The sequence below is a fragment of the Molossus molossus genome, unplaced genomic scaffold (genome assembly GCF_014108415.1).
Source record: "Molossus molossus isolate mMolMol1 unplaced genomic scaffold, mMolMol1.p scaffold_m16_p_15, whole genome shotgun sequence".
In the NCBI taxonomy this organism is placed as follows: Eukaryota; Metazoa; Chordata; class Mammalia; order Chiroptera; family Molossidae; genus Molossus; species Molossus molossus.
In genome coordinates, this window is record NW_023425350.1 from 39,069,488 (window position 1) to 39,096,622 (window position 27,135).

Here is a 27,135-nt window from a genome sequence, read left to right on the forward strand (position 1 = left end):
ACCACTCAGCCAAACCAGCCAGGGCTAAAACAATATTCTTAACAATGCACATTTATAGCTGGAATCACATAGCTGACTAGATGCTAAACAGTAGACTACTTGAAAAATGTGATTAACTGTTTGATAGATTGTAAATGCCATGGAAGATTATTTTTTTTGAAACTGTATTGATTATTCTCAAAATTAAATGGTATATGTGAATTTTTTATTTCATTTGTCAAGCCTAGTTTTCTACCTTATTTTTATACCTTAATTGCTTCTGAATATATTTTCCTTTGTTTCATACTTTTCTTCCATTTCTCCTTAAGCCCACATTTTGGCACACAAAAATAAATTAAAGAATTGAGGCATTTAAGCAACACATGATTCAAATAAAAACTAACTTGCTTAGCCCTGGCCGGTTTTGCTCAGTGGTTAGAGCGTCAGCCTGGGGTCCAAAGAGACCCGGGTTCGGTTCCCACGAAAGGCACGTACCCTGGATGCAGTTTGTCCCTGGCACTGGTTGGTCATGTGGGTGGCAGCCACTCAATGTGTCCCTTTCACGTTGATGTTTCTCTCTCTCTCTCTCCTTCTCTCTCCCTCCCACTCTATCTGAACAAAAAATAGGAAAATGTCCTCAAGTGAGGATAAAAAGAAAAAAAAACTAACTTGCTTAAATTGACTTCATATTTCACCACTGAGGGGTTTGTTGTTAATGTCTCATTCTATTTTCACAGGAAATTACAGCTTCAGAACTTTGGCTACCTAGGTGGTCCTGTTTTCCTATTATGAAACTATTAATATTACATTTTTGCATTTTTTGCTTAGATCAATATTAGGTTGTCTTTATCTGATTTTTACTTTTTATTTTCCTATAGTACTTTTTCTAAGGGAAGAAAAGAACCAGAAACAGTGAAATAAAATACATAAATGTATTCTGTAGCTAGTAGGAAAGAACCAATGTTTAAGCAAAATAATAATAATAATTTCAACTGTTTATAAAAGACTTAATACTCACCTGTCATCAGTACTTTGCTCATCATGTAAGAGTCGCTCTTTATTTAACCCTATCTTCTCAAGCTCATGGGTTAATTTTTCGAGATCATTATTCATTTGTTGAGTCTTTAATTTTTCACTCACCAAATCCTTATTTTAAAAGGAATGCAAAACTCACATAAGTGTCAAGAGCATAAACACCCAAGAAATTCAGCCAGGATTCTAACTACCACCATCCAGAAATAATATAATTTGAAAATGTCATTGAATTTTTCCTCCCTCATTAAGAAGTAGTTAAGTGCCCGGCCCGGCTGGTGTGGCTCAGTGGTTGAGCACTGACCCATGCACCGAGAGGTCAATGGTTTGATTTCTGGTCAGGGCACATGCCCAAGTTGTGGGCCAAAACCCCAGTGGGGGGCATGGAGGAGGCGGCCAGCTGATGTTCTCTCTCATCAATGTTCCTATGTCTCTCTCCCTCTCCCTTCCTCTGTCTTTAAAATCAATAAAGGAAAAAAAAAAGTCCATAGTGTCCAGGAAAAGATTAAGAAAAAAATGTAGTAGTTAAGCAACAATAATATAATGTAGTGCAAACAGAATAGTTTTATCTTTTTTTGTTTTTGTTTTTTGGCTAATACTTCTTTTTATACCTTGGTATTTAAAACTAAAAAAAGAAATTATTTACTCTCTACTTGTGAACCCACCACCTTATGTTTGAGAACTGTGTTTTACATATCCATTAATTTTTCGAATAATGAGCTAGAACTTTAGTGCATGTTTCTTCCTATACAACACCCTTCTCCCACAAGCATCCTTTCCCATGTCTCTGAACATGTTTTCTAATCTAATGGAGATAATACCTATAAAAATTGGTCATAAAATTATATAAATATATAAATACAACTTATGAGGTCCTTAGTCCCGTACTTGGCACACAGTTAGCATTCAATAAATAGTGGCTATCATGCTTCCCATTATACTTAGCATTCAGTAGGAGTCTTGATCAAATATTTTAACATTATTTTGAAATAAAATTATAATGTAAGATGTCACATACCACATGAAAACTTTATTAATACAATGTCTTAAAAAAATACAGCTTACATGCACTTATTAGTTTAACAAAAGCAGGAAAAATGGAAACTTTCTGGTTCTAATTCTATACTGTTTATAGTTCTAATTCTAAATTTCTACTTTAGATCCATAAGCAGATGATGCAAATTACTGATGGGTTCCAATAAAACTTAAAGCTTTGAGTTAAAAATACAAAAAACTTTTGCCTTAAATTTAGGTAACTATACTTACCTCACGTAATGTAACCAAAGTTTTTATATCAATAGTTGCTCTTTTGACAAGCTCCTTATTTTCTTTCTCTAACTCTTTCAGACGAATGCAAGATTCTTTATAAATACCAATCTCTTTGAATAGAGTTTTGTTTTCTTTCTCCAAATTTCCAATTTTCACATTATTTTCTTCTAATGTGGTATCTTTTATTTCTGCTTGTTGTCGGAGTCTCTTATTTTCCTTCTCCAGTTGTTTCTTATCCTTTTCCAATTGAGAAGTCTCTTGCTCTAGTGATTTATTTTCTTTTTCTAGCTGTTCTAGTCTTTTGCTAGATATTTTTAACTCTTCTAGATTTTTTTGCAGTGTTTGATTTTCCATCTCTAAGTCTTGTAGTTCACTCTCTAGTTGCTGAATTTTTTTATTGCTGTTCTCTAGAGCCTTCTGTAGCCTTTGATTTTCTGTATCTAAACCCTGGTAGCTAACTTCTAAGCGTTCTGTTTTCTTGAAAGATGCTTTCATAAGCTCTAAACCCTTCTTAAGCTGCTCTTTTTCACTTTCTAGTTCTTTATTTTCTAGTTGCAGCTGAGCCATTTTCATGCTTGCACACTTCAAAGACTCCACATTCCTTCGAAGTTCTAAGTTTTCTTCATCGAGTTGGGAATTCTCTTTCTCTAGGGATTCTAACTGAAAAGTAAGGTTTTTAAAGCTATCCAGTCTTTTTCTTAATTTCCTATTTTCTCTTTCTAGCTCTGAATTTTCTTGTTCTAAGGCCTCAATTTTTTCACAAGTAATTTTTAAATTGGTTATCTTTTTCTGTAACAATTCATTTTCTTTTTCAAGATGATGCAATTCATTTTCAAGTTCTTCTGCTCGTTCTCCTTTTTCTTTATAATGTTCCAATTCTTTTCTAATTTGTCTTTTTTCAAATTCGATCTTGCTTAGCTTGCTACTTGTTTCTCTGATAGATTCATGGAGAATTTTATTTTCTTTTTCAATGTCTTTCACCCTTGCTTCAGCACTTATCTGGGAGCGCTGTCTTAAGGAAGACACGGTTTGATTCAGATGTTCATTTTCTTGTTCCAATATTTTAATCTAATTTAAAACAAGAAAGGTGAAAATTAAAAACTTAACTGAGCAAGAACTAAACATTTTAAATTATATAGTTATTCCCTTCCAAAAACCAACAGGGAACTCAGAACATAAAAGGTTGCTAGCATGTATATCTTACTTTAAATTCTGACAAATATTTACTGAGGGACCACTGTATATGTGTACTGCCACTAGGTCATTAAAGATCATGTCTTGCCCTGGCTGGTTTGGCTCAGTGGTTGGAGCGTCGGCCTGTGGACCAGAGAGTCCTGGGTTCGGTTCCCAATAGGGGCACGTACCAAAAAAAAAAAAAAAGATCATGTCTTTAGTAAGTTCATAATGGGATGGAATGGTTAAGAGAAATGTATTTAATATTAATCAAGATGATCTTTAGATTATTTAATTACATATACACATACCTCCTTGAGGATATAAGCTTTTACTTCCACAAATAAATTTTGAAATGCCTATACACAGAGGATCCTCAGTAAATATTTGCTATATTGTATAAATGTATGTGTATACATACATATATGTATATACATATGTGTGTATATTCATTCCCCAAAAGAATGCTGATGTGGAAACATCAAAATAACAAAATCTCCTGGCACATTTTAAAACTAATCCATTCAATTCATGGCATAGATTAGTTTAATAGTTCTCAAAATTCAGCATGTTAAACAAACTCCTAAGAACTTGGTGAAAGTACAGATTCATGCTTAGCGCTAGAATTTTTGTTCTGTAGCTCTATAGAAATTTGTATTTTTATAAGTGGCTTGAAGACTACACGTAGATAATATAAAATAAATCCTTGTACATTTAAAAAATAAATAAAAATTTGAAAATAGCAAGTCAATCTACCCAGTTCTGTTTCCTCAAGCATTAAGTGAGAATGTTCAATATATACTTGAAAATAAATTTGCAAGTATCCAAGATGGTTGCTGCCACCACGTTTCTCTTTTTTAGTAGGGCCAGAGTACAGTGGCATTTCTCCCCAACTCCACTCCACAGTCATTGTCCACAGACTTGAAAGCACATGTACAGCAAAATTTTATACAACATAATTATTATTTTGTTAATCCTCAACCAAGGACTTTCTTGGAATGATTTTTAGATAAAGTGGAAAGGAGGGAGGGAGAGAGAGGGACAGAAACATCAATGTGAGACAGAGACATTGACTGGCTGCCTCCCACACGAACCCGACCAGGGCCAGGGATCAAACCGACAACCCAGGTACATTCCTGTGACTGGGAATCAAACCCAAAATCCTTTGGTCCATAGGCTGAGGCTCTAACCACTGAGCAAAACCAGCCAGGGCAAGATAATTACTAACCATACTGTCAATTTTAAAACTTCTCACCTTTCCTTTTAACTTTCCTAAAATACACGGCATAGAAAGTGAGATAAAACTAGTTACTTTAAAATAGAAAAAAATTATAAAAGATTTCCCTTTAGCCCTGGCCAGTTTGGCTCAGCGGTTAGAGCGTCGGCCTGCGGTCCGGAGAGACCCGGGTTCGGTTCCCGCTAAGGGCACGTACTTCGGTTGCAGTTTGTCCCCGGCCCTGGTTGGTCGTGCGGGTGGCAGCCACTCGATGTGTCCCTTCACATCGATGTTTCTCTCTCTCTCTTCCTCTCTCTCCCTCCCACTCTATCTGTACAAAAAATGGAAAAATATCCTCGGGTGAGGATAAAAAAAAAAAAAAAAAGATTTCCCTTTAATGTTATATGGATATCTTATATATGTGTAAACTATCTTGTTAATAAATTTTAAAACACAATGATTAATAAGAAATTTATGAACCTGTCTCTCCGAATTTTCTTTAAGTGTTTCAATTGTTTTCTCAAGTTGAGCCTTCTCCTTCATTACATCCTTGCTTAAATTCTGACAATTCTGAAGACTTTGCTTTTCTTGAATAATCTCATTTTCAAGAATTTCAACCTAGAAAAAATTAAATCACAGAACAATATATCATTAAGTATTTTAGAAACAGTGGGAACATGTCAAAGCAAAAGATAACCACTGAATTAAATATAAAATACAATTTTAATATCCAAATGGTAAAATTTTTTTTTTAATCCTCACCCGAGGATATTTTTCCATTTTTTGTACAGATAGAGTGGGAGGGAGAGAGAGGAAGGGAGAGAGAGAGAGAAACATCGATGTGAAGGGACACATCGAGTGGCTGCCACCCGCACGACCAACCAGGGCCGGGGACAAACTGCAACCGAAGTACGTGCCCTTAGCGGGAACCAAACCCGGGTCTCTCCGGACCGCAGGCCGACGCTTTAACCACTGAGCCAAACTGGCCAGGGCCAAATGGTAAAATTTTTAAATTTAGTAGAGAAATTCAAGTAATATTCCATGCTAATTTTAGCAGCTATATAAAATATGCAGACATGACTATTTTTCTTATCCTCTGCATCTTTGAAGGCAAGTATCTACTTGTAAACACAAAGACAAATCCAAGTGAATATTGATAATTATGGGCTGCTCTATGAAGACTGTACAAGTCTTACTGAAATGCTCTCTTTGGCTTGAGTAAATTTTTAAAGTAAAATTTTATAGTCAAAGAATTTCTGTGTACACAAAGAAAGAGAATATAAAATGCATGATGTGATTCCCTGAGGCCTTGCCGCACCCAACTTTCAGGCCCACTCAAGCTGTTGCCAGTTGCTTAACCATAGGATTGGCCTGTCTTGGATCCTGCTTCAGGTTTTCCTAAATTCTTTCAAACAAGCAGCATCTGGTCTCAGATAGCCCCATACCTCTCGTTAAGTAATACACAGAAACAGACACAGGGAGGCAGCCAAAATGAGGAGACAAAGAAACAGGTCCCAAATGAAAGAACAGAACAAAACCCCAGGAAAAGAACTAAGCGAAATGGAGATAAGCAACCTAACAGATGCTGAGTTCAAAATACTGCTTATAAGGATGCTCAATGAACTTAGTGAGGGCCTCAAGAGCATAAAAAAGGACCAGTCAGAAATGATGGATGCACAGTCAAAAATGAAGGAGGCATTAACTGAAATAAAGAATCATTTACACAAATTTAATAGTAGAGTATGTAAATCCGAGAAGCAAACCATTGATTTGGAATATAAGGAAGCAAAAAATGCCCAATCAGAACACCAAAAAGAAAAAAGAAAAAAAATGAGGATAGTGTAAGGAGCCTCTGGGACAACTTCAAGCGTGCCAACATTCACATCTTGGGGGTGCCAGAAGGAGAAGAGAAAGAACAAAAAATCAAAAACCTATTTGAAACAATAATGGCAGAAAACTTCCCTAACTTGGTAAAGAAAACAGACATACATGTCCAGGAAGCACAGAGAGTCCCAAACAAGATCAACCCCAAGAGGCCCACACCAAGACACATCACCATCAAAATCCAAAAGGTTCAAGACAAAGAGAGAATCTTAAAAGCAGCAAGAGAAAAGCAGTTAGTTGCCTACAAGGGAGTTCCCATAAGACTGTCAGCTGATTTCTCAAAAGAAACTTTGCAGGCCAGAAGGAAGTGGCAAGAAATATTCACAGTGATGAAAAGTAAGAACCTACAACCAAGATTACTCTATTCTGCAAAGCTGACATTTAGAATCAATGGCCATATAAAGAGTTTCCCAGGCAAGAAAAAGTTAAAGGAGTTCATCACCACCAAACTGTTATTATATGAAATGATGAAGGGTCTTTTTGAAGAAAAAGATAAAATATATGAACAAACAAAATGGCAATGAGTACATATCTATCGACAATGGAATCTACAAACAAAATGAACAGACAGAGCAGAAACATTCTCATACATACACAGAACGTTTTGTTGGTTGCCAGATGGGAGGGGGGTTGGGTGAATGGGTGAAAAAGGTGAAGGGATTAAGAAGTACAAATTCATTGCTAGACTGACAAACCTCAAAGGGAAAGGGGTTGGGGGGTGGGAAGAAATAAATCAAAGAACTTATATGCATAACCAATGAACACAGACAATAGTGTGGGAGAGGGGCGGGAGTGGGGAGGAGGGGGTCAATGGGGGAAAATTAGGAACATCTGTAATACATTCAACAATAAAGATTTAAAATAAATAAATAAATAAAATGCATGAGAAAAAAATGAGAAATGGTGGTGTAAGTTTAATGAGGAAAAATAAAAAAGGAGAATAATACTGGTGAAAAACTCCAACAAATATTTATAGTCTAGGTTTAAATTTATTTTCATTTATACATTTTAAAGCTATAATATAGTATGTGGTTAATAAGTATAAAAGTATAGAAAAGCAAGTTTAAGTTCAAAATATGCAATCATTGATTTCCCCATTATTATAGAACATTGACTGGCTGCCTCCTGCATGCCAACCAGGGATTGGGCCCACAACCTGGGCATGTGTCCTGACTGGCGATCGAACTGGTGACCTCTTGGTGCATGGGTCGATGCTCGACCACTAAATCACACTGGCTGGGCTGAATTTTTTCTTTTTAACATCAGCTCAAGATAACTGCACATGGAAAATAATCTTCCAATATCTCAAAAGCATCAATTCACAAATCTTATCCAGTAAGATTTGTCTTATCCAGTAACATTAATTTACATGTTTAGGAAGCTTTTAGTTATAATTAATTAATCTGGTTCTCCTCTTATAGATTAAAATACATGAGTAACAGTTATTTAATTAAATACATTTGTTGTTTTACATTAGTGCAATTCAAGTGAAACATTTAGTTTACAAAAGACATCTTTTATCTAATGAATTTATTGAAAATTGCTAGAATCACTAAGAATTTACTAATTAGACTTCAAAGGTAATTTCAAAATCAAATTATAATTTACAGACCCAATTATAATTACAACCAAAACAAAACTGTTCCAAGTTCTAAATGGCCACTCCTACATTACCACTATATTGTCAAATGCTTATTAAAATAATTTGGTTAACAGACTAAAGGAAATATAAAATGTTATAAAAGAGTAAAACTCTTGCAAGAAAATCTTGCATTATCTAAGGTAGTGGTCCCTCAAAGCACAGTTCCAAAACAGCAGGTTGAACATCACCAAGGAAATGAGAATTCTTAGCCCCCATTATGAACCTACCAAGAAAACAGAAACTCTAGGCATAATATGCTCAGCAGTCTTTTAACAAGTCCTACAGGTGATTCTGATGCATACTATTGTTCAAAAATCACTAAAGGTTAGGAAGATTTTCAGACGGAAGTCTAGCAACCCAGAATCTATCAAAGCAAAAGCTAGCCATGGGTAGAAGCCAACAGCATTTTGTCATGGCAGAAAGCAAGGAAGCTCCCATGGAGTGCTAAGGCTGTGTCATAAGGATTCAGGAAACAGCTTAATTGGGACAGTAAAAAAAATAAATGTGGTGGATTGAAACACTTTAAATATTCTTAAATCCATGAGTTCTTAATGACACTAAAACAACAAACTCACTCAATTATCTCAGGAGGATCTGAGAAAAACCAACTAATTATTAGGAAACTGGTAAATAAATAAAGGAATAAAATCAAACATTCATCCTGCTTTTCCCATAAGAGCTATTCCTCAGAATTACTAACGGTGTTTTCTTTAAACCAGTCGTTTTTAAAAGAAAGATTTTCTTTAAAGAAATACCCTAGCTACCACATTAGAAGGGATGATATAATTAGAAAACTAAGATTTTGCAATCTATAATTAAGGGATCCAAGCAAATGATTTTCCATGACAACATCACAAAAAGACAGACAACCAGACGTGTGCCTCCTGATTGAAATATATACACACTCCTCATGAATACTCTTACTAAAAACTCAGTTTGAACCTGATTACAGTAAAACAGTCAATACAGGGAACAAAAGAACGTGCTAAGTGACACAAAAAGAATGCAATTAGCAAAATCTAAATTGTGGGAAAACTCTGTTAGACAAATAACCTCATTTCTTCAACAGAAAAGCTACTAAGAAAAAAGAGTAAACCTATAGACTGAAAAAGACTTAAGGGCCACATCAACTGATTGAACATATTGACCTTATTTGGATTCAGATTTAAACAAAATGTAAAAAAAAATTACAGAATTGAAGAAATTAAAATGCTGACTAAAAATTATTAATTTTTAAAGTATGATGTCACTGTTCTTGTTTTTTGTTTTTCTTTTTAAAATTCTTGATTTTTAGAGATAGATACTGAAATATTTGTTGGTGAAATGACACTATATCTAGGATTCACTTCAAAATCATCGAATGGTTGTGCAGAGAGTAGGCAGGGGTAGATATAAGACTAGCGGTAAGTTAATAATTATTGAAGTTTAGTCATGAGAACACAAATTTATTTACTTTACATTTATGTATGTTAAAAATTTCCATAATACTTTAAAATAGTAACATTAAGAACTGGAAAATAAATGTTTTACTACAGTGCTATTTATTTATACTTTTACATACATTTTAAACATCAAACATTAATTTTTATTTACCTTTTTACTTAGTCTTTGATTTTCTTTTTCAATTTTCAGGATTTTGGAAGTGTTACCTTCTGCAGAATCCATAGTACTCCGAAGCTCTTCTACAGTTTTTGTCAAACTCTGGTTTTCCATCTCCAACTTCAGTAACCTACTTGATGTCAACTCACTCACTTCATGGCCCAAAGACTTTTGTGGTGCTATAACATAGAAAAATATGTCATTGGTAAAATTATGTTTACTCTTTACTATTTAAAATATTGAGTGTACATGCAGTACATCATTTGGTCCATAACTATATAAAAACTTTATAAAAGTTATACAAGATAGACACAATCGAAAAAACAGATAGAAGGACAGTTGAGTCTTGAATTTTTAATGCATCCATAAAAATCAGAGTGGGACAACCTGACCGGTTTGCCTCAGCGTTTAGAGTGTTGGCCTGTGGATGAGAGAGTTCTGGGTTCGGTCCCTGCTAAGGGCGTATACCTCAGTTGCAGTTTGTCCCTGGCCCCGGTTGGGGTCGTGTGGGTGGCAACCACTCTATGTGTCTCTCTCACATCAATGTTTCTCTCTCTCTCTCTCTCTTCCTCCCTCCCGCTCTATCTAAAGATGAATGCTAAAATGTCCTCGGGTGAGGATGAAAAAAAAAATTTAATTAATTAATTAAAGGAAGACAGTTTGAAGGGAAAAAATTCTAATCTGATTCCGAGAAAGGCAAGAGAGCATACACTGGTCACTTTGAAAAAGTTTCTCTAGCTTGGCTGGTGTTGCTCAGTGGTTTGAGCATCGTCCCATGGACTGAGAGAGGTCCAGGTTCGATTCCCAATCAGGGCACATGCCTGCATTGCAGGATAGATCCCCAGTAGGTGGAGTAAAGGAGGCAGCCAATCAATATTTCTCCCTCACATCAATGTTTCTTTATTTTTCTTCATTGATTTTTAGAGAGAGAGGAAGGGAGAAAAAGAGATAGAAATACCAATGAAAGAGAACATCGACTGGCCAGCTTCTGCATTCCCCCCATTGGGGATCGGGCCCACAACCTGGGCATGTGCCCTGACTAGGAATCAAACCAGCAAACTCTGGGTGGATGTTTCTCTCTCTCCCCCCCCCTTACTCTCTCTCTGAAAAATCAATGAAAACGTATTTTAATGAAGTCTTTCTCTAAAGAATCACTGCTAAACTAAGTGTAAAGAGCATCATCCATTCCATTTTATCAAGGAAAATCATCTAAGTAGATTACAGCATCACATTTTAAAATAAGAAGACTCAGCTTCCATTCTGTAAATGATACTGTCCAGTAAGCCCAAAATAATTATTTTTAAATAACCTTATAGTAGATACTTTGAATATTTTGATTATATAAAAATACTCGAATTTACAAATGAAATATGCCTAGAATTTATTTTGAAATCTGAGATTTTATAAAAGGCAATGGATAGAAGTATGAAAGGGCATTTCTAGGTCTATCGACTTTTGTGTATGTTTGAAATTCTCTATCACAGAAAAGCAAAGAAATACACACACACACACACACACCCTTACAAGCATATATTCCTTTTTTTTATCCTCACCCAAGGACCTTTTTGCATTTATCTTCAGATATAGCAAGAGGGAGACAGGGAGGAAGAGAGAGAAACATCGATGCAAGACACATCAACTGTTTGCCACCCACACGAGCCCGACCGGGGCAAGGGACAAACTGCAACCGAGGTATGTGCCCTTAGTGGAAACTAAATTCAGGACTCTCTGGTCCGCGAGCTGACGCTCTAACTGCTATGCAAAATCGGCCAGGGCACAAGCAGACATTCTTTACAAAATTAGGTATGGTAAACTATTCCCCAGATTTTATTTATTTATTTATTTATTTATTTAGAGAAGAAGGGAGAGGAAGAGAGAGACAGAAACATGGATGAGAGAGAACATCGACTGGCTGCCTCCTTCATGCCCCACACTGGGGATTTAGCCCACAATCTAAGCATGTGCCCTAACCAGGAATTGAACCTCTTGGTGCATGGGTCGATGCTCAACCACTGAGCAACACTGGCCAGGCATCCCCCAGATATTAAGTAAAGAAAGCCTCAATTCTTACTTCCAGCTTTTGCTCTAGTCAGCATATTGTTAAACTTCTATTAAAAGCTGGTGCCTGGTCAGCGGAGCTCAGTGGTTGAGCATCAACCCATGCACCAAGAGGTCATGGTTCAGTTCCTGGTCAGGGCACATACCCAAATTGTGGGTCGAACCCCCAGTGGGGGCCATGGAGGAGGCATCCAATCAATGTTCTCTCTCATCAATGTTTCTATCTCTCTCTCCCTCTCCCTTCCTTTCTCTCTGAAACTCAATAAAGAAAAAAAAAAGAAAAAATTAAAAATAAGTAAAAGCTGATATACCAGATAGTCACTGACTTTTAAAATTCCATTAGTTGTCCTAGTCTTCTTTAGCAACACTCTAGTTCATGATTTTTAGTGATTTATTTCAAATGAACAAGAATAGGTTAAAATATATAGTATACCTCAATAATACTTTGAAGACTATGAATATACATCAAAGAAGCTTCAAGTCAGACTATGAAGAATTAAGAAGGATGCTTACAACACATTTATAGCAACATTAAAGAATGCTTATATTATAATCTTAGGTGCAAAAAGGAACCTGAATTGTGTATATACATTAATCTGATGTCTAAAATACCTATGTGTGTGTAGAAAAATTCTAGAAGCAAGTTTTTTGAAATGTGTAAAGGATTTAAGAAATTATTAGGGACTTTGATTTCCTCCTTTACATTTTTCCACATTTTGCAGATTTTCTAGAAAGAAAATCCTTGTATATTTTAAAAAATCAAACAAAAATGGCCCAGCCGGTGTGGCTCAGAGGCTTGAGCTTCATCCCATGGACTGAGAGGTCCTGGTTCGATTCCCAGTCAGGGCACATGCCCGGGTTGTGGGCTTGATCCCAAGTAAGGGGTGAGCAGAAGGCAGACGATCAATGTATCTCTCGCACATCAATGTTTCTCTCTCCCTCTCTCTAAAAAAAATCAATAAAAAATATCAAAAACAAACAAATATGGCCCCACATCAAAACAAATACTAAGGTATGTGACCCCACTTAAGATCACTTACAAACAACTGTGATATAATGATCATCATAATAATTCTTTTTTTTTTTTTTTGATATTTTGTTCAGATAGAGTGGCGGAGAGAGAGAGAGAGAGAGAGAAACATCGAGTGGTTGCCACCCGCACGACCCAACCAGGGCCAGGAACAAACTGCAACCGAGGTACGTGCCCTTAGCGGAAACCGAACCCAGGTCTTTCTGGACCACAGGCTGACACTCTAACCGCTGAGCCAAACTGGCCAGGGCCATAATAATAATTCTTAACATTCAAATGCTCACTATATATCAGGCACTATTTCTAGGGGCTTCATAAGTATTAAGGAATTCAATCCTCACAACAACTTTACAAGGTACTTACTATGATTGTCCCTACTTAACAGATGAAACTTTTAACAGTGTAATTTTAACTACTTTAGAAGTAGAAAACATTTAAGTCTGAATTGCTTTCTCTGTAAGTCAATTCAGAAGGAATATAATAAAAAAAGTTCCAGAAATATTTTACGTAACAGATCTCAGCAAACTCACTGGCCGAATATCATCATTCTGAATATGTCCTAGAATCTGGAATTAGGTTCTCAAATGTAAAACTAGGAAAAGTCTAACGGTAACAAATGAGTCATGTGTAGAAGTAATTATTCTGCAAGAGCCAGACTATAAACTGTCTTTGGACCTTACGTCTACCACACCACAATATCCTCAGGGCTTGGTATAATATTTTACACATGGTAGGTGCTTAAGAAATACCTGCTGAAGAAAGGAAAGCAGGTAGAAGAATTTAATATTGGGTAGCTGGGGAATTATAGAACCTATCTAATTCAAATAAATGTGACCTGAGTGTAATTTCAATAAAGTATAACAACATTAGTAGAATTAAAGCTATAACCCAAATAACTGTACTGTATGTCCTATGCCCAGCTGTAAGACAGAGGACAAGTCAAGAGTGGAACTTAAGGAAAAAGAACAAGAGTTAAACATTTATCTGGGGGTTTGGGCATCTTGTTCATTATCTCTAGGGTATAACTGGGGCTGGACTGGTTGGTAGGTATAATCCTAAAATGAAGATTACATATACTCATGAAAGTAGCCATGAAGATCCTTAATTTGTTTTATTCTGGCTACATAATTCACCTAAAACTCTTCCTACTATGTTTTGAATTCCTATTTAGGTTTGACTATAGTCAAAAAATAAGCTGACCAGCTAATATGACTTTTCTGTTCTATTTAGTAGATGGCTATATTTCTCAAAATAAATTGGTATTTCAGTTTCTTGTGATACTAACATAAAATAATGCCTAAGCAACTGGTCAAATCTGTTGCTGCACTCAAAAAAGTCTAGTTGTAAGATATGCAAAGATAATCAGATCTAGGAATGTGGAAATAACATATTACTCTTTGAAATCATATCTAGGGACAACTGGCCTTCTGAAACATCTCCAGCTGGGAAAAATAACTACAATAAAATATTCATAAATGTAAACATAAACGCAACTTTATTCATCAATCCATTTAAATAAAAGAATATTGGGAATACCTTCAGAAAGCTCACTAGTTCTGGATATCTGTTCCAACTCCCAGCCAAGATGTAATGATTCATCCATGCTTTGTTTCTGTGCCATTTCCAAAGTCATATTTTCTTCCATTAATTCTTCAATCTTTTTTCTATCCATATCACGTTCCTTTTTTATTGGCAGGGAGTAGGGAGAGGAAAGAAAGCTAAGAAACAGTACAATTTCAAGCTAACATTACATTACTTACAACTTTTATTTACCAGAAACTGAGTAATATGCGAATACATTCTGAGTTGCTTAAAATTTTCAGTTTAAAGACAATAACCAGTTATTATAATTACTACTGGTCATTACAGTAATCCAGTGTCTGATATCCTTTTCAAGTGAGATTTGGGGACACTAAAAACTCTTCTTCGTAGTCAATATATTGATTTAGTAATATAACAAAAGATTCTGACCCAATGCCAAATAGTCTTATTTCTGTATTTTAAAGGCATGTTTACACAGTAGCTTATTAGTTTTTTAAAAAATACAAGACAAAATAAATAATACCCATCTATAACAAAAGCCAAAATTTCTACTACTCCTGTGTTCATACAAAATTGGAAGCAATAAATTAATTTAGCTAATCTCTTCTTTGCTAGAGCATCTAGGACACTAACCATCCTTTGTCATTACAGGGAAATCAGATGAATCTTTTCCTTAAAGGTCATGTAATTGATCTACCATACAATACTTACCATTTCCATATCATGCAGTTTAGCCTTTAGTTGTAAATTTTCTTTTTCTAATTCATGTAATTTATCAGAACGAGCTCGAGTTCCTTCTAACTGGTCTTCCAACATGGTTTTTGTTTCTAATAAAACTTGATTGTCTTCTTTTAATTCCTATAAACATTTCAAATAGGATTTATTTATTACAAATATGTTACTGTCTATTAATTTTTAGTTCTAAAACATAAAAATTGATTGTAAAATAAGACATTAATCTGCCTTTATCAATAGTTCTATGCATAAAAATAGAGTTGATATTTTCTTGGCTTTACTCCCTACCCCACCCCAATTTAAGCTGTTATGCAAACAAAATACTCAGTATTTCTATTAAATAAGTAATACTACTATAATTTCACATAACATTGTCAGAATACATTTAAATCCCTTAATCACAAGCATAAAAAACTAACTAGTAAATAGTCTTCCAGACATTTAAGACACAAATCTCCATAGAATCAGGGCTTAATTTATTTGCCGAAATAAATTTAAAGAATTCTTACCACTTAAACTGTAGCTTTCATGAAGGGTTTGGGGTTTTTGAATAAAATTCCAAGACTTGAACTAATACTCACATAAATCATAAACCAAGGCTCTATCAATAAATATTACATAAACATCTTGAAAACATGTTTAATATCCCTACATCTGTTTTGAAGACATATGTTCACAAATCTATCTTGCTAAGTTTTATGTCTGCAGTTTATAAACTAACTTCAAGAGAAAGTATATTAAAACTGTGGCTTTCATAAGGATCCCTTAACAGTGCCATGCATACATTAGTTTAAAAATTGGCAAAGAATTAATATGCACCTTATCTTTGTATTCTATTGGGTCTGTTTTTGACAACTTTCAGGCTCAAATGTTATAATATTTTCACTTAAATTTTACATACTCCTTCCTTCTTATCCCCATGATAAACATGACCAAAGTCTCCACTGTTTGTAGACAATGAAGAAATTAACTAAGAAAAAAGGATGCAAATGCAAGGATTATCAAATTCTTGCTGTCAGTGTCAAACTCAACTTCATGCAACATTGTATGGCAATCATTCAGTAGGGAAAAATGTTTCTTTTATTTGTTTATGATTTGTTAAGAAAGAGAGCTTACAAGCCGGTGTTGCACAACCAAGTGCCTTCACTGATCCTAATTTAGCATTCTGAGTTGAGAATGGATCAGCAATATGTTTGTTTTCACTTCTAGGAACAAATGTAAAATTATTAGAGAGATACTGTATTTTGACTATGATGGAAGGACTTCAAAAATCTGCTCTACCTATAAAGCTAAATAAAGGAATGAAAAAAGAGCCCCAAAGTGTTAAATAAAATTAATAATGTCCAAATATCCCCTTTAAAAATTCTAAGCAATATGCTGATCTATCATAAAATAAACATCTAAAAGTTTAGTTTGCTAAAAATTTCAAGAGTTCCATTCATTTATTAAATGCATTTTTATTGCATTTTGAAAATCATAACTTTTAAAGAAAATAAATTGTGAAAGGTTTAAATTATACAACATACCTCAACTCTTGCTTTATAAAATTCAATATCATGTAGCCTCTCTTTATATCTACTAACTTCACTTTCAAGCTTATCAACTCGGATTGCCTTCTCTCGAAGTGCATCTAATTCATCTCGGTACATTCTCGCAGAACGAGCATCCAAAAGCAAATTCATGTTCTAAACACAAATAAATGTTAATATTTTAAATATTATATTTTCAAACTGAAGTCCTTGGTTGCACGACTTGATGAATCTACTAAAATACCAATACATTATATTCTGTAAAAGTATGAATCTGTGTTATGTAAATTATTCCTCCATTAAGCTGTTTTTTAAAATGAGGATAATATAGCCCTAGCTAGTGTAGCTCAGTGGTTAGAATGTTGGCCCAAGAAGGGTCATGGGTTCGATTCCCAAACAATGGCATGTACCTGGATTACAGGTTCAATCCCCAACCCTAATTGGGGCACATGTTGGAGGCAATCAATCAAAGTGTCCCTCTCACATAAATGTTTCTCTCTCTCTCCTGCCCCTCCCTTCCACTCTCTCCTAAAAAAAAAAAAAAAAAATACTGGAAAAAATATCCTCAGGTGAGGATTACCAAAAAAATAAATAAATAAATAAAAATGGGGAGAACCCAGCTGGTGTGGCTTGGTGGTTGAGCAGCAACCCATGCACCAAGAGGTCACTGGTTCAATTCCCGGCTGGGGTACATGGCTGGGTCATGGGCCCAATCCCCAGTGTGGGGCATGCAGGAGGCAGCCAATCTATGTTCTCTCTCACTGATATCTCTCTCTCTCTCCCTCTTTCTTCCTCTCTCTTTAAAAATCAATTTTAAAAAGTATATATATATTTTAAAAAGGGAAGATATAAAGCCTTTTGTTAAATCAAAAATAAAAAGTATTTTAAACATATGTTTATATATAAATATGCAGTTATATTTATATATAAATTTTTATATAATGTTCCATATCTGGAATGTAAAAAACATTCAGGATGTTTTAAAATAAGTTCACCTTTACCTCACATAACAATTTGCAATTAATTTAAGATTATAACAAAGTTAACTTTAAAATACAGGATAGTAAAAACATAAGAGGCAAATCATATTACTTAAGTTAACCATTAGTTAGTTTAGAGAAATAATGGTTCTATTCAGATATGCTGTAACATACTAAAATTCTGATTTTTTAATGCTTCCAAGTAAATGATTAGTGTATATGATTATTGCATATCTTAATACCATTTGAGACAAATACTAATATTCAAAAAAACCTTCTCATAGTCCTTAGTCCTTTACAATGGTAGTTATCAAAGTGTGATCCAGGGACATCTGTGGTTTCCTGAAACCCTTTCAGGGTGTTCAAGAGGTCAAAATTAGCCCTGGCCGGTTTGGCTCAGCGGTTAGAGCCTGGGCCTGCGGTCCTGAGAGACCCGGGTTCGGTTCCTGCTAAGGGCCCATACCTTGGTTGCAGTTTGTCCCCGGCCCTGGTTGGTTGTGCGGGTGGCAACCACTTGATGTGTTCCTTTCACATCGATGTTTCTCTCTCTCTCTCTGTTCCTCTCTCTCCCTCCCACTCTACCTGAACTAAAAATGGAAAAATGTCCTCGGGCGAGGATAAAAAAAAAAGAGGTCAAAATTATTTTCATAATAATTCTAAAACATTATTTTCTCTTTTCACTCTCATTCTCTTAGGAGGACACAGAAGAATTTTCCAAAGACTACATAGCATGTGGTATCTTAACAGAATAAATACAGAAATAGATTCAAGAATCTAGTAATCTTCAATTAAGCCAGGCATTAAAGAGATGTGCAAAAATGTAAGAGTACCATTCTAATTTTTGTTTTGTTTTGTAAAATAATAACTACTTAGTTAAAATATGAATTTTATGTTAACATGAAATGGAATGAGTATAATTTAATAAATTAATATTTTTTAAAGTTTTAATTTCTAATATGATAAATACCAGTAAATATAATCTTCACTCATTTTTAAGAGTGGAAGAGAGCCCTGGCAGGTTTGGCTCAGCGGTTAGAGCGTCGGCCTGCGGTACAGAGAGACCCGGGTTCGGTTCCCGCTAAGGGCATGTACCTCGGTTGCAGTTTGTCCCCGGCCCTGGGTGGTCGTGTGGGTGGCAACCACTCGATGTGTCCCTTCACATTGATGTTTCTCTCTCTCTCTCCCTCACGCTCTGTCTGAACAAAAAATGCAAAAATGTCCTCTGGTGAGGATAAAAAAAAAAAAAAAAGAGTGGAAGAGAGCCTCAAGACCAAAAAGATAGAAAACCACTATTTTGGAGGGAACATTGATAAAAAAAAAATCCTGCTACCAAGCAGTGAAAGAACAGCCACATCATATCTAGAAATAAAGATTATGATGTCCAGTCTTATACATCTAGTAAAGTCCAAAAAAAGAGAGAGAGAGAATAGAAAGGTCCCAGTTTACGATCCTGCAAATGCAGTATATAATAGCAGGCTAGGGAAAGAAAATTGTCCAGCCTTACTCCAATCCATACCAATGAAAACAAAACATTATGGAGTGATTAAAAGAAGTAAAATCTTTTTCTTAAATCCTCACCCGAGGACATTTTTCCATTTATTTACAGACAGAGTAGGAGGGAGAGAGAGAGAGAGAGAGACATCAATGTGAGAGACACACATCGACTGGTTGCCTCCTCCATGACCCTGACCAGGGCCGGGGCCAAACAGCAACTGAGGCACATGCCTGTAGCGGGACTCTCTGGTCCATGGGCTGGTGCTCTGACGGCTGAGCCAAACTGGCCAGGGCAGAAGTAAATTCTTAAACAAATCTTAGTTCAATATGAAAAAAAACACAAAGTTTTATTAAAAATTAAACTTTAAAAGGTAAAAAGTTTTTTATCTTATTTAATAGGAAAAGAATGAAAAATTAAAAAGCATTCTGTCAGCCCTGGCTGGTTTGGCTCAGTGGTTAGAGTGTCGGCCTGCAGTTCAGAGAGACCCAGGTTCGGTTCCCGCTAAGGGCACGTACCTCGGTAGCAGTTTGTCCCTGGCCCTGGTTGGGTCGTGCGGGTGGCAGCCACTCGATGTGTCCCTTTCATGTCGATGTTTCTCTCTCTCTCTCTCTCTCTCTCCCCCCTCCCCCCCTCCCTATCTGAACAAAAAATGAAAAAATGCCCTCAGGTGAGAATAAAGAAAAAAAGCATTCTGTCATATATAAGTTAACATAAAGCATCATCTGAGAGTAGAGACCTAGGGAGATATATATAAGCAACCACAATTTACAGTAGAGTTCTTCCAGCTTCTAAGCCCACAGAAGCCAAAAACATAAAAAAGAGAAACTTGGAACTGTCCTAGTCCTACGAGGCTCCTTTGAATCTTAGCAAAATTTAAACAGCACTGATACAGAAAAGAGTCCAAAGACCAGATTTCTAGCTTGAGAAAAACAATGGAAAAGTCATCAGATCTCTTGAAGTAACCTCATAAAGCATTAAGGTAAAAGTTATAAATTATAAGGAGAAAAATCAATTTCCAATCACTCAGTGGTCCTATGTAATAAAAGTTCCAGGTACAAACCTCTTGCTGCAGTCTTTTTAGTTCTATTTCCATTTGCTCAAGTTCTTGTTTACAGTCCAGCAACTGTTCAGTCTTTTCCTCCCTTAAATGCAAACAAACAAACAAACAAACAAAACCCACACATTTATTAAAAAATAAGCTTACTGCTTTAAAAAATGATCATTGTCATCTCCATTAATAAAAATTCTCATTACTAAAATGTATAGTTGAACACAGTATTGGCCATGATTCCAACCCAGGGGAAAAAGACAACAAAATGGATTTTCGGAATTTATATGGTTAGATATCATAAATAAAACTCACCCTGAAGTTCTCCAAAGACAAACCTCAATGATTAAAATCCTCATAGTTCCTAAGGTAGTTCCTTTCCATCTTTCCTGACATCTCCCATTCCCACTCTCCTTTCTCCTTTTCCCTCTCTGCATAGTCAAAGACAAATAAATTGGATGACTTTTTATGCAATATAATACTATCTGGCTCTGAGACTTATAAGGGTCTCCAAACTACATTCAAAATTCATAATGACCTAAAGGAAATTATACACTGCCACACAGATACCTATAATCTTTTTTTTTTTTTAATTTTTTCTTTATTGATTTTAGAGAGAGAGGAAGTGAGAGGGAGAAAGAGGTAGAAACATCAATGAGAGAGAACATTGATTGGCTGCTCCTGCATGCCCCCACTGGGGACAGGGCCTACAACCTGGGCATGTGTCCTGACTGGGAATCAAACCGGCGACCTGTTGGTACACAGGTTGATGCTCAACCACTGAGCCACACTGGCCGGACGATACCTATAATCTTTACAACTCTTATTAGTTTCTTCCCTGAAGCCTAAATTTCTCCTAATTTTTTTTTTTTTCACTTTACTTCTAATCCCCATTTTCTATCTCTCCTTCATAGCCAGCCTCCTCAAAGTCAAGTCTCTACTCTCTATCTATACTTTCAACCTTGTGCTATTTAGTAACAAAAGATAAATGTTCGTTGTGGAAAACAATCTGCTGTTGACATCTCTCACACCCATACATTTCTAAAAAAAACATTAATTTATTTTAGCACGTCCAATGAATTTTTGTTAATGTTTTATGAAATTGGATTTACTGGGGTGATACTGGTTAATAAAACTATACAGGTTTCAGCATACTCAAAATCATAATTTTTAATGGAGTAACATTCCCTTTGACAGAAGAACCATAATTAATTTACTTAAGTGGATTTCATTTTTTTTACAGGAATAAATTATATTTTGGTAAATGAACTCATTGTACTTTTATAGAACCCTGTATATTTCAGGACAGATTTCTAAAACTACATTACAAGTTTAAAGGTACTTGACGTACTACTTGTCAGACTGCCCTCCAGAAAGGTCATTCTCAATTTATAAGTCAACAACAGAGGATGAAAGTGTCTGTATGTGAAACAATTTAACAATTGAAAATGCTGGCACTGGTCTAATTTACATTTATTTGAACACTAGGAAAGGCTAAATTTGTTTTCTTATGTTTGTACCATCAAAATGATAAAAAGCTATTATATTTTGCAATATATAAGATATTTCTTACAAATATTTCTTTATAGATTATTGATTTCTTAAAATTATTTTTAAAATTCTATTTTTTATTGTGGCAACATATATGTAACATAAAACTGCAATTTTAACTATTTTTAAATGTACAATTCAGTGGCATTAATTACATTTAAAATGTTGTTAAACTATCACCACTATCTACTCCCAAACTCTTTCATTATCCCAAACAGAAATTCTGGGCTCATTAAACAATAACTCTCCAATTCTCCCAAACCTCCACAGTCCCTACCTCTAATCAACTTTGTTTTCTCTGAATCTGCCTATTTAAAATATTTTATTTTACTGGAATCATACAATATTTGTCCTTTTGTATGTGGTTTCTCACTTAGCAAATTGTTTTCAGGGCTCATCCATGTTGTACCAAGTATCAAAATTTCATTCCTTTTTACACTGAATAACATTCCATCACATGCCTATAGCGCATTTTGTTTATCCAGCAATCTGCTCATGGACACTTAGGTTGTTTCCACCTTTTGGCTATTGAAATAATACTGCAATGTTCATTATATTCCACAAATAAGTGAGATCATATGATACTGTCTTACTCTGTTTAGCTTGTTTTGCTTAGGATAATACTTTCCAGGTCCCTCTATGTCATCTCAAAGGATAAGAGATCTTTCTTTCTTACAGCTGCATAGTACTCCGTTGTGTATATGTACCACAGCTTTGTTATCCATTCGTCTACTGATGGACATTTGGGCTGTTTCCAGATCTTAGCTATTGTAAATAGTGCTGCTACAAACATGGGGGTACATATATTCTTTCTGATTGGTGTTTCAGGCTTCTTAGGGTATATTCCTGCAAATGGGATCACTGGGTCAAATGGCAGTTCAATTTTTAATTTTTTGAGGTAACACTGTATTGTTTTCCATAGTGGCTACACCATTCTGCATTCCCACCAGCAGTGTATCAGAGATGTGGAAGTGGGGTACAGACTGACAATCCCCAGAAGAGGGGGTGGTGGGGGAGAGATAAACCACAGAACTTACATGCATGTATGCATGAATAATGGACATGGACAACAAAGCTGGGGACAGGGCAGGGAGGGAGGAAAGGGGGAAATCAGTGGGGGAAAAAGGAGAAACATCTGTAACAAAAATGAATAAATTAATTAAAAAGAAACAATAACAACAAAGAAAAAATAATAATACGGCAATGGCCTACAAGTATCTGTTTGAGTTCCTGTTGTAAATTTTGGGGGGATACATAGTACCCAGGAGTGGAACCGCAGGGTCATATGAAAATTCTGTTAAATTTTCTGAGAAATATTTTCAAATACTTTTAATTTTATTATTTTTTTCTTTATTGATTTTAGAGAGACAGAAACACCGATGAGAGAGAACATCAACTGGCTGCCTTCTGCATGCTCCTCACTGGGGATTGGGCCCACAACCTGGGCCTGTGCCTTGACCAGGAATCAAACCAGCGGCCTCTTGGTGCATGGGTCAACACTCAACCAGTGAGCCACACCAGCTGGGCTGACTTTACTTATTTTTTTCTGGATGTTTACATATTCAGTATTTTTATAGAAATGGAACAACCACCTTCTATAAATACTTATTTTGCTTTTGTGTAAAATTCTTTCCTACCTAGAAAACAAATATACACTCATCTATATATTACCTTTTGGTTCTTCTAGCATTATTTCATTTTTTACATTTAGCTCTTTAATCCATATGAAATTCTCTTTGGTGTATGTGAGGTATAAATTTAAATAAATTTTCCAAGTTATCCAGGAGTTCAAATATTTGCACAACCATTTGACCATTCTATTTACAGCAATGAGGCTTTCCATCCACAACTCCCCACTATTTTTCAGAGTCATTACATCTTTATTCCCAGTTTAGTACAGTTAGCTCCATTCTTTTTCTTACAATCTCTTTCCACTGGCTTCCATGACTTCACACTCAGGTTTTTCTACTTCAATAACTCTTTTGCCGATTTCATGTTTTAGGCCCATCTTTTGGCTCACAGTTATCAAGCTCTCCTTAACTGTGCTAGGCATTTCTGCTAAGCACTTGACACTTCACCAAGCACTTAATTCTTACAAGAGCCTTCTAAAGAAATAATAGCAGTGATAGCAGCTTACATTCATTGAGCACTTACATACTACACATTATTTACTTTACTTCACATAACAATCCTACAGTAGGCACAATTATTATTCTTAGTTAATAGACTAGGAAACCAAGCAGCCTTGGAGAGATTAACCTGGCCACTGTCACTCAGTTAAGAAGTGTTGAGAGAGAATTGATGCTCAGGCAGAATGAATCTAAAGCTCATGAGCTTGGTAATATGCTGTATGCTCTACAGTACATATTATTAAAAGTCTCATTTTATGGATGAAGAAACTGAGTTACATGGCTAATAAATGGTGAAGTCTGTCCTTAACCAACCTTTTTATGTTTGTGTTCTTCAGATTACATCCTTCTCATTCTTCATGTTCTTCTGGGGCAGTCTTATCTACTTCCAAGGTTTTAACTCCTATTTACATGCTCATACTTTTCTCCATCAGTATTCTAGTGATCCCAAACCTCTACTCTGCATCATAGACAAGATAGTCTATTATCCAATAATCATCTCCAGAGAGATATTGCTGAGGTACTTCAAACTAAATATGTCAAAAAACTAAACTTTTCTTTTACTTTAATCTATTCTTCTTTCTTACATTCCAAGTGCATGGTAGAGCCATCCAAATAGATACTGAGCATAAGACACTAGGAACTGTATCAAAGACCCTGCCTTCTCTCTTACCTCCTCTTTAAACTCATTGTTACAATCTTTCAGCAGGCCCACACCTCCTTGCCTGGACTGTCCTTGAATCCACTTTCACTCTGACACCATAATTTATATTTTCAATTTGAATACTAAGTCAACCACTAGGCTAGTATCTCTTTATTAAAACATAAGTCTGATCTTGTTATTGTCCTATGCAAAAAGTCTCCAACTGGTCCCTACTGTTTCAAGTCTAAACTTCCAAGTACTGCATACACGAGACAATCCATGTATCCACTCCATCATTTTCAACTTCATTTCTTGCCATGCCCCTCCTTATATCCTACCAAACTTGTTCTACTTCCGCCTGCTTAGAATACCCAATTGAGCCTTTTCAACAGCTGGTATTAATGTCTAACATCAACTGAAATGTAACTATCTCTATGTAATATTCCTAACACCACTTCCTCTCCCTGTCCTGCCCCTCGAACTCAGAAGTGACTAAAACTCCTTTGGGTTTCAACTGCAGGCTACACTTCTAATACACCTTCAGTTTCATGTTATTTCGCTGATCTGCTTAAAAGTTGATCTCATAACTAAATTTAAAAATGAGTAAAGTATCTGAATAGATATTTCTCCAAATATACAAATGGCCAATTAGTACAGAAAAAGATGCTCACATCATTAGTCATCAGAGAAATGCAACTCAAAACTGCAGTAAGACATCACTTCATACCCACTAGGATGGCTATAATAAAAAAGGTGTATCCCTGGACAGTTTTGCTCCGCAGTTAGAGTGTCGGCCCGTGGACCAATGAGTCGTGGGTTCGATTCTGGTCAAGGGTGCATACCTCGGTTGCAGTCTGTCCCTGGCCCTGGTCAGGGTTGTATAGGAGGCAGCTGGTCGATGTGTCTCACATCGATATTTCTTCCTCTCTCTCCCTCCCTCCTACTCTATCTGAAGATAAACAGAAAAATATCCTTGGGTGAGGATTGAATAAAAAAGGTGCATAACAAGGTGAGGATATAGAGAAACTGGAGCCCTCACACATTGCTGGTGGCAATGCAAAATGGTGCAGCCACACAGTTTAAACAGTTCCTCTAAAGGTTAAATATAGAATTACCCAGCATTTCCACTTCTCACTATACACCCTAGGAAACTGAAAATGTATATCCATACAAAAATGTGCACATGAAATGTACATAGGAACATTATTCATAAGAGCCAAAAAATGTAAACAAGTCAAATGCCCATTAACTGATAAATAACCAAAATGTGGTATATATCCATACAGTATTAATCATAAAAAGGAATAAAGTACTGATAACCTGCTATAACATGGATAAACCTTGACAACATTGTGCTAAGTGAAAGAAGCCAGTCATAAAAGGCCACGTAACGTATGAATCCATTTAGATGAAATTTCTAGAATAGGCAAATCCATAGAAAGAGAAAAAATATTAGTGTTTGCCAGAAGTTGTCAAGGGTAAAGGGGTAGTGAGACTAACTGCTAATATGTATGTGGTTTCTTTTTGGGGTGACAAAAATGTCTTGAAATTAGTGTGTTAGGGTTGTGCAATTCTATGAATATACTAAAAAAATCACTACACTGTACACTTCAAAATATACATTTTCTGATACATGAATTATGTTTCAATAAAGTTGTTATTTGAAAAAGAATAATTTGGTGGGAGAAAAACCTTTGAAAACATGGGATCTATGAAGGCAGAGAAAATTATTAAAGCAAGTTTTTGATAGTGTTTACTGTATAAAAGTATAATTTTAAAGAAATTACTTCTTCCAACCAAATTGCAAACAATACTTTTACTCTGTATGTTAATAAATCCAAAGCAATTATATTATAATGTACCACTCATAAGAATGTTATTAATTTGCATGTTCTCATTACAATTATTTATTTTCATTAATTCTAAAGAAACCTGAAATATTTTTATCCATCCTGATTTCTATTCTTCATCATTTTAGTAAAGATCTGTCCCAGTAAAAGGACTTAAAACAAATTTTAATAGAAGAAATCCATCAAGAAACACATTTTTAAGGACAACAAAGATATGATGAGATAATATCTGATAAAATGCTAATTACTGGGAACACTTGCTTTATGTAGCATATTTCTTTACTGATTTAAAATATTTACAATTTCCATCAGCATATGCAAGACCAAATCCTATCAATCTCTTTTAAGTTATTTGAAATTTTAATACATTCCATGGCCAAGTAAATTTTATTTAAAAATAAAACTCTAATATAGTGCAAAATGTTAAATGAATTCACAGCCAGCATTACAGTTCTAATTGCATGCTTTATCTAAAGACTGGAGAAGACTGTGCTAAATTATATGGAACAAACTAGTGTTCACTGTTTAGGCTATCCATTAACTGCCAGTCAAACTAATAACAGCAATCGCTTCCCTAATTTTCCCAGTGCAGCTGTTTATAGAGTATCCTGGGCGTGTTCACGTCAACAGACACATAATAATGCAGACATCCACAATGAAAGCTGTATTTCTTTTTTAAAAATTTCTGTAAACTGGGTATTTTTTCTACCTTGCATATTCAATCACTTTCTTACACCAACTGCTTTAAATA

At 35.3% G+C, this 27,135-nt stretch overlaps 1 protein-coding gene across 24 annotated transcripts in view; it reads right to left on the bottom strand.

Annotated features, from left to right (window-relative positions):
* The window catches only part of CCDC88A (coiled-coil domain containing 88A), a 133,239-nt gene that overhangs the window by 44,390 nt on the left and 61,714 nt on the right, over window positions 1-27,135 (bottom strand). For all 24 annotated transcript variants that reach the window (XR_004959753.1, XM_036263603.1, XM_036263600.1 and 21 more), the window contains 8 exons: window positions 20,224-20,305; window positions 16,686-16,844; window positions 15,136-15,282; window positions 14,419-14,563; window positions 9,789-9,973; window positions 5,150-5,287; window positions 2,278-3,348; window positions 998-1,125 (listed from right to left, as the gene is read on the bottom strand). Coding sequence is in view for 23 of the 24 variants with exons in the window: in XM_036263603.1 (XP_036119496.1) it covers window positions 998-1,125; window positions 2,278-3,348; window positions 5,150-5,287; window positions 9,789-9,973; window positions 14,419-14,563; window positions 15,136-15,282; window positions 16,686-16,844; window positions 20,224-20,305 (2,055 nt within the window). In the remaining variant the exon portion in view is untranslated. The remainder of the gene's footprint in view (window positions 1-997; window positions 1,126-2,277; window positions 3,349-5,149; window positions 5,288-9,788; window positions 9,974-14,418; window positions 14,564-15,135; window positions 15,283-16,685; window positions 16,845-20,223; window positions 20,306-27,135) is intronic.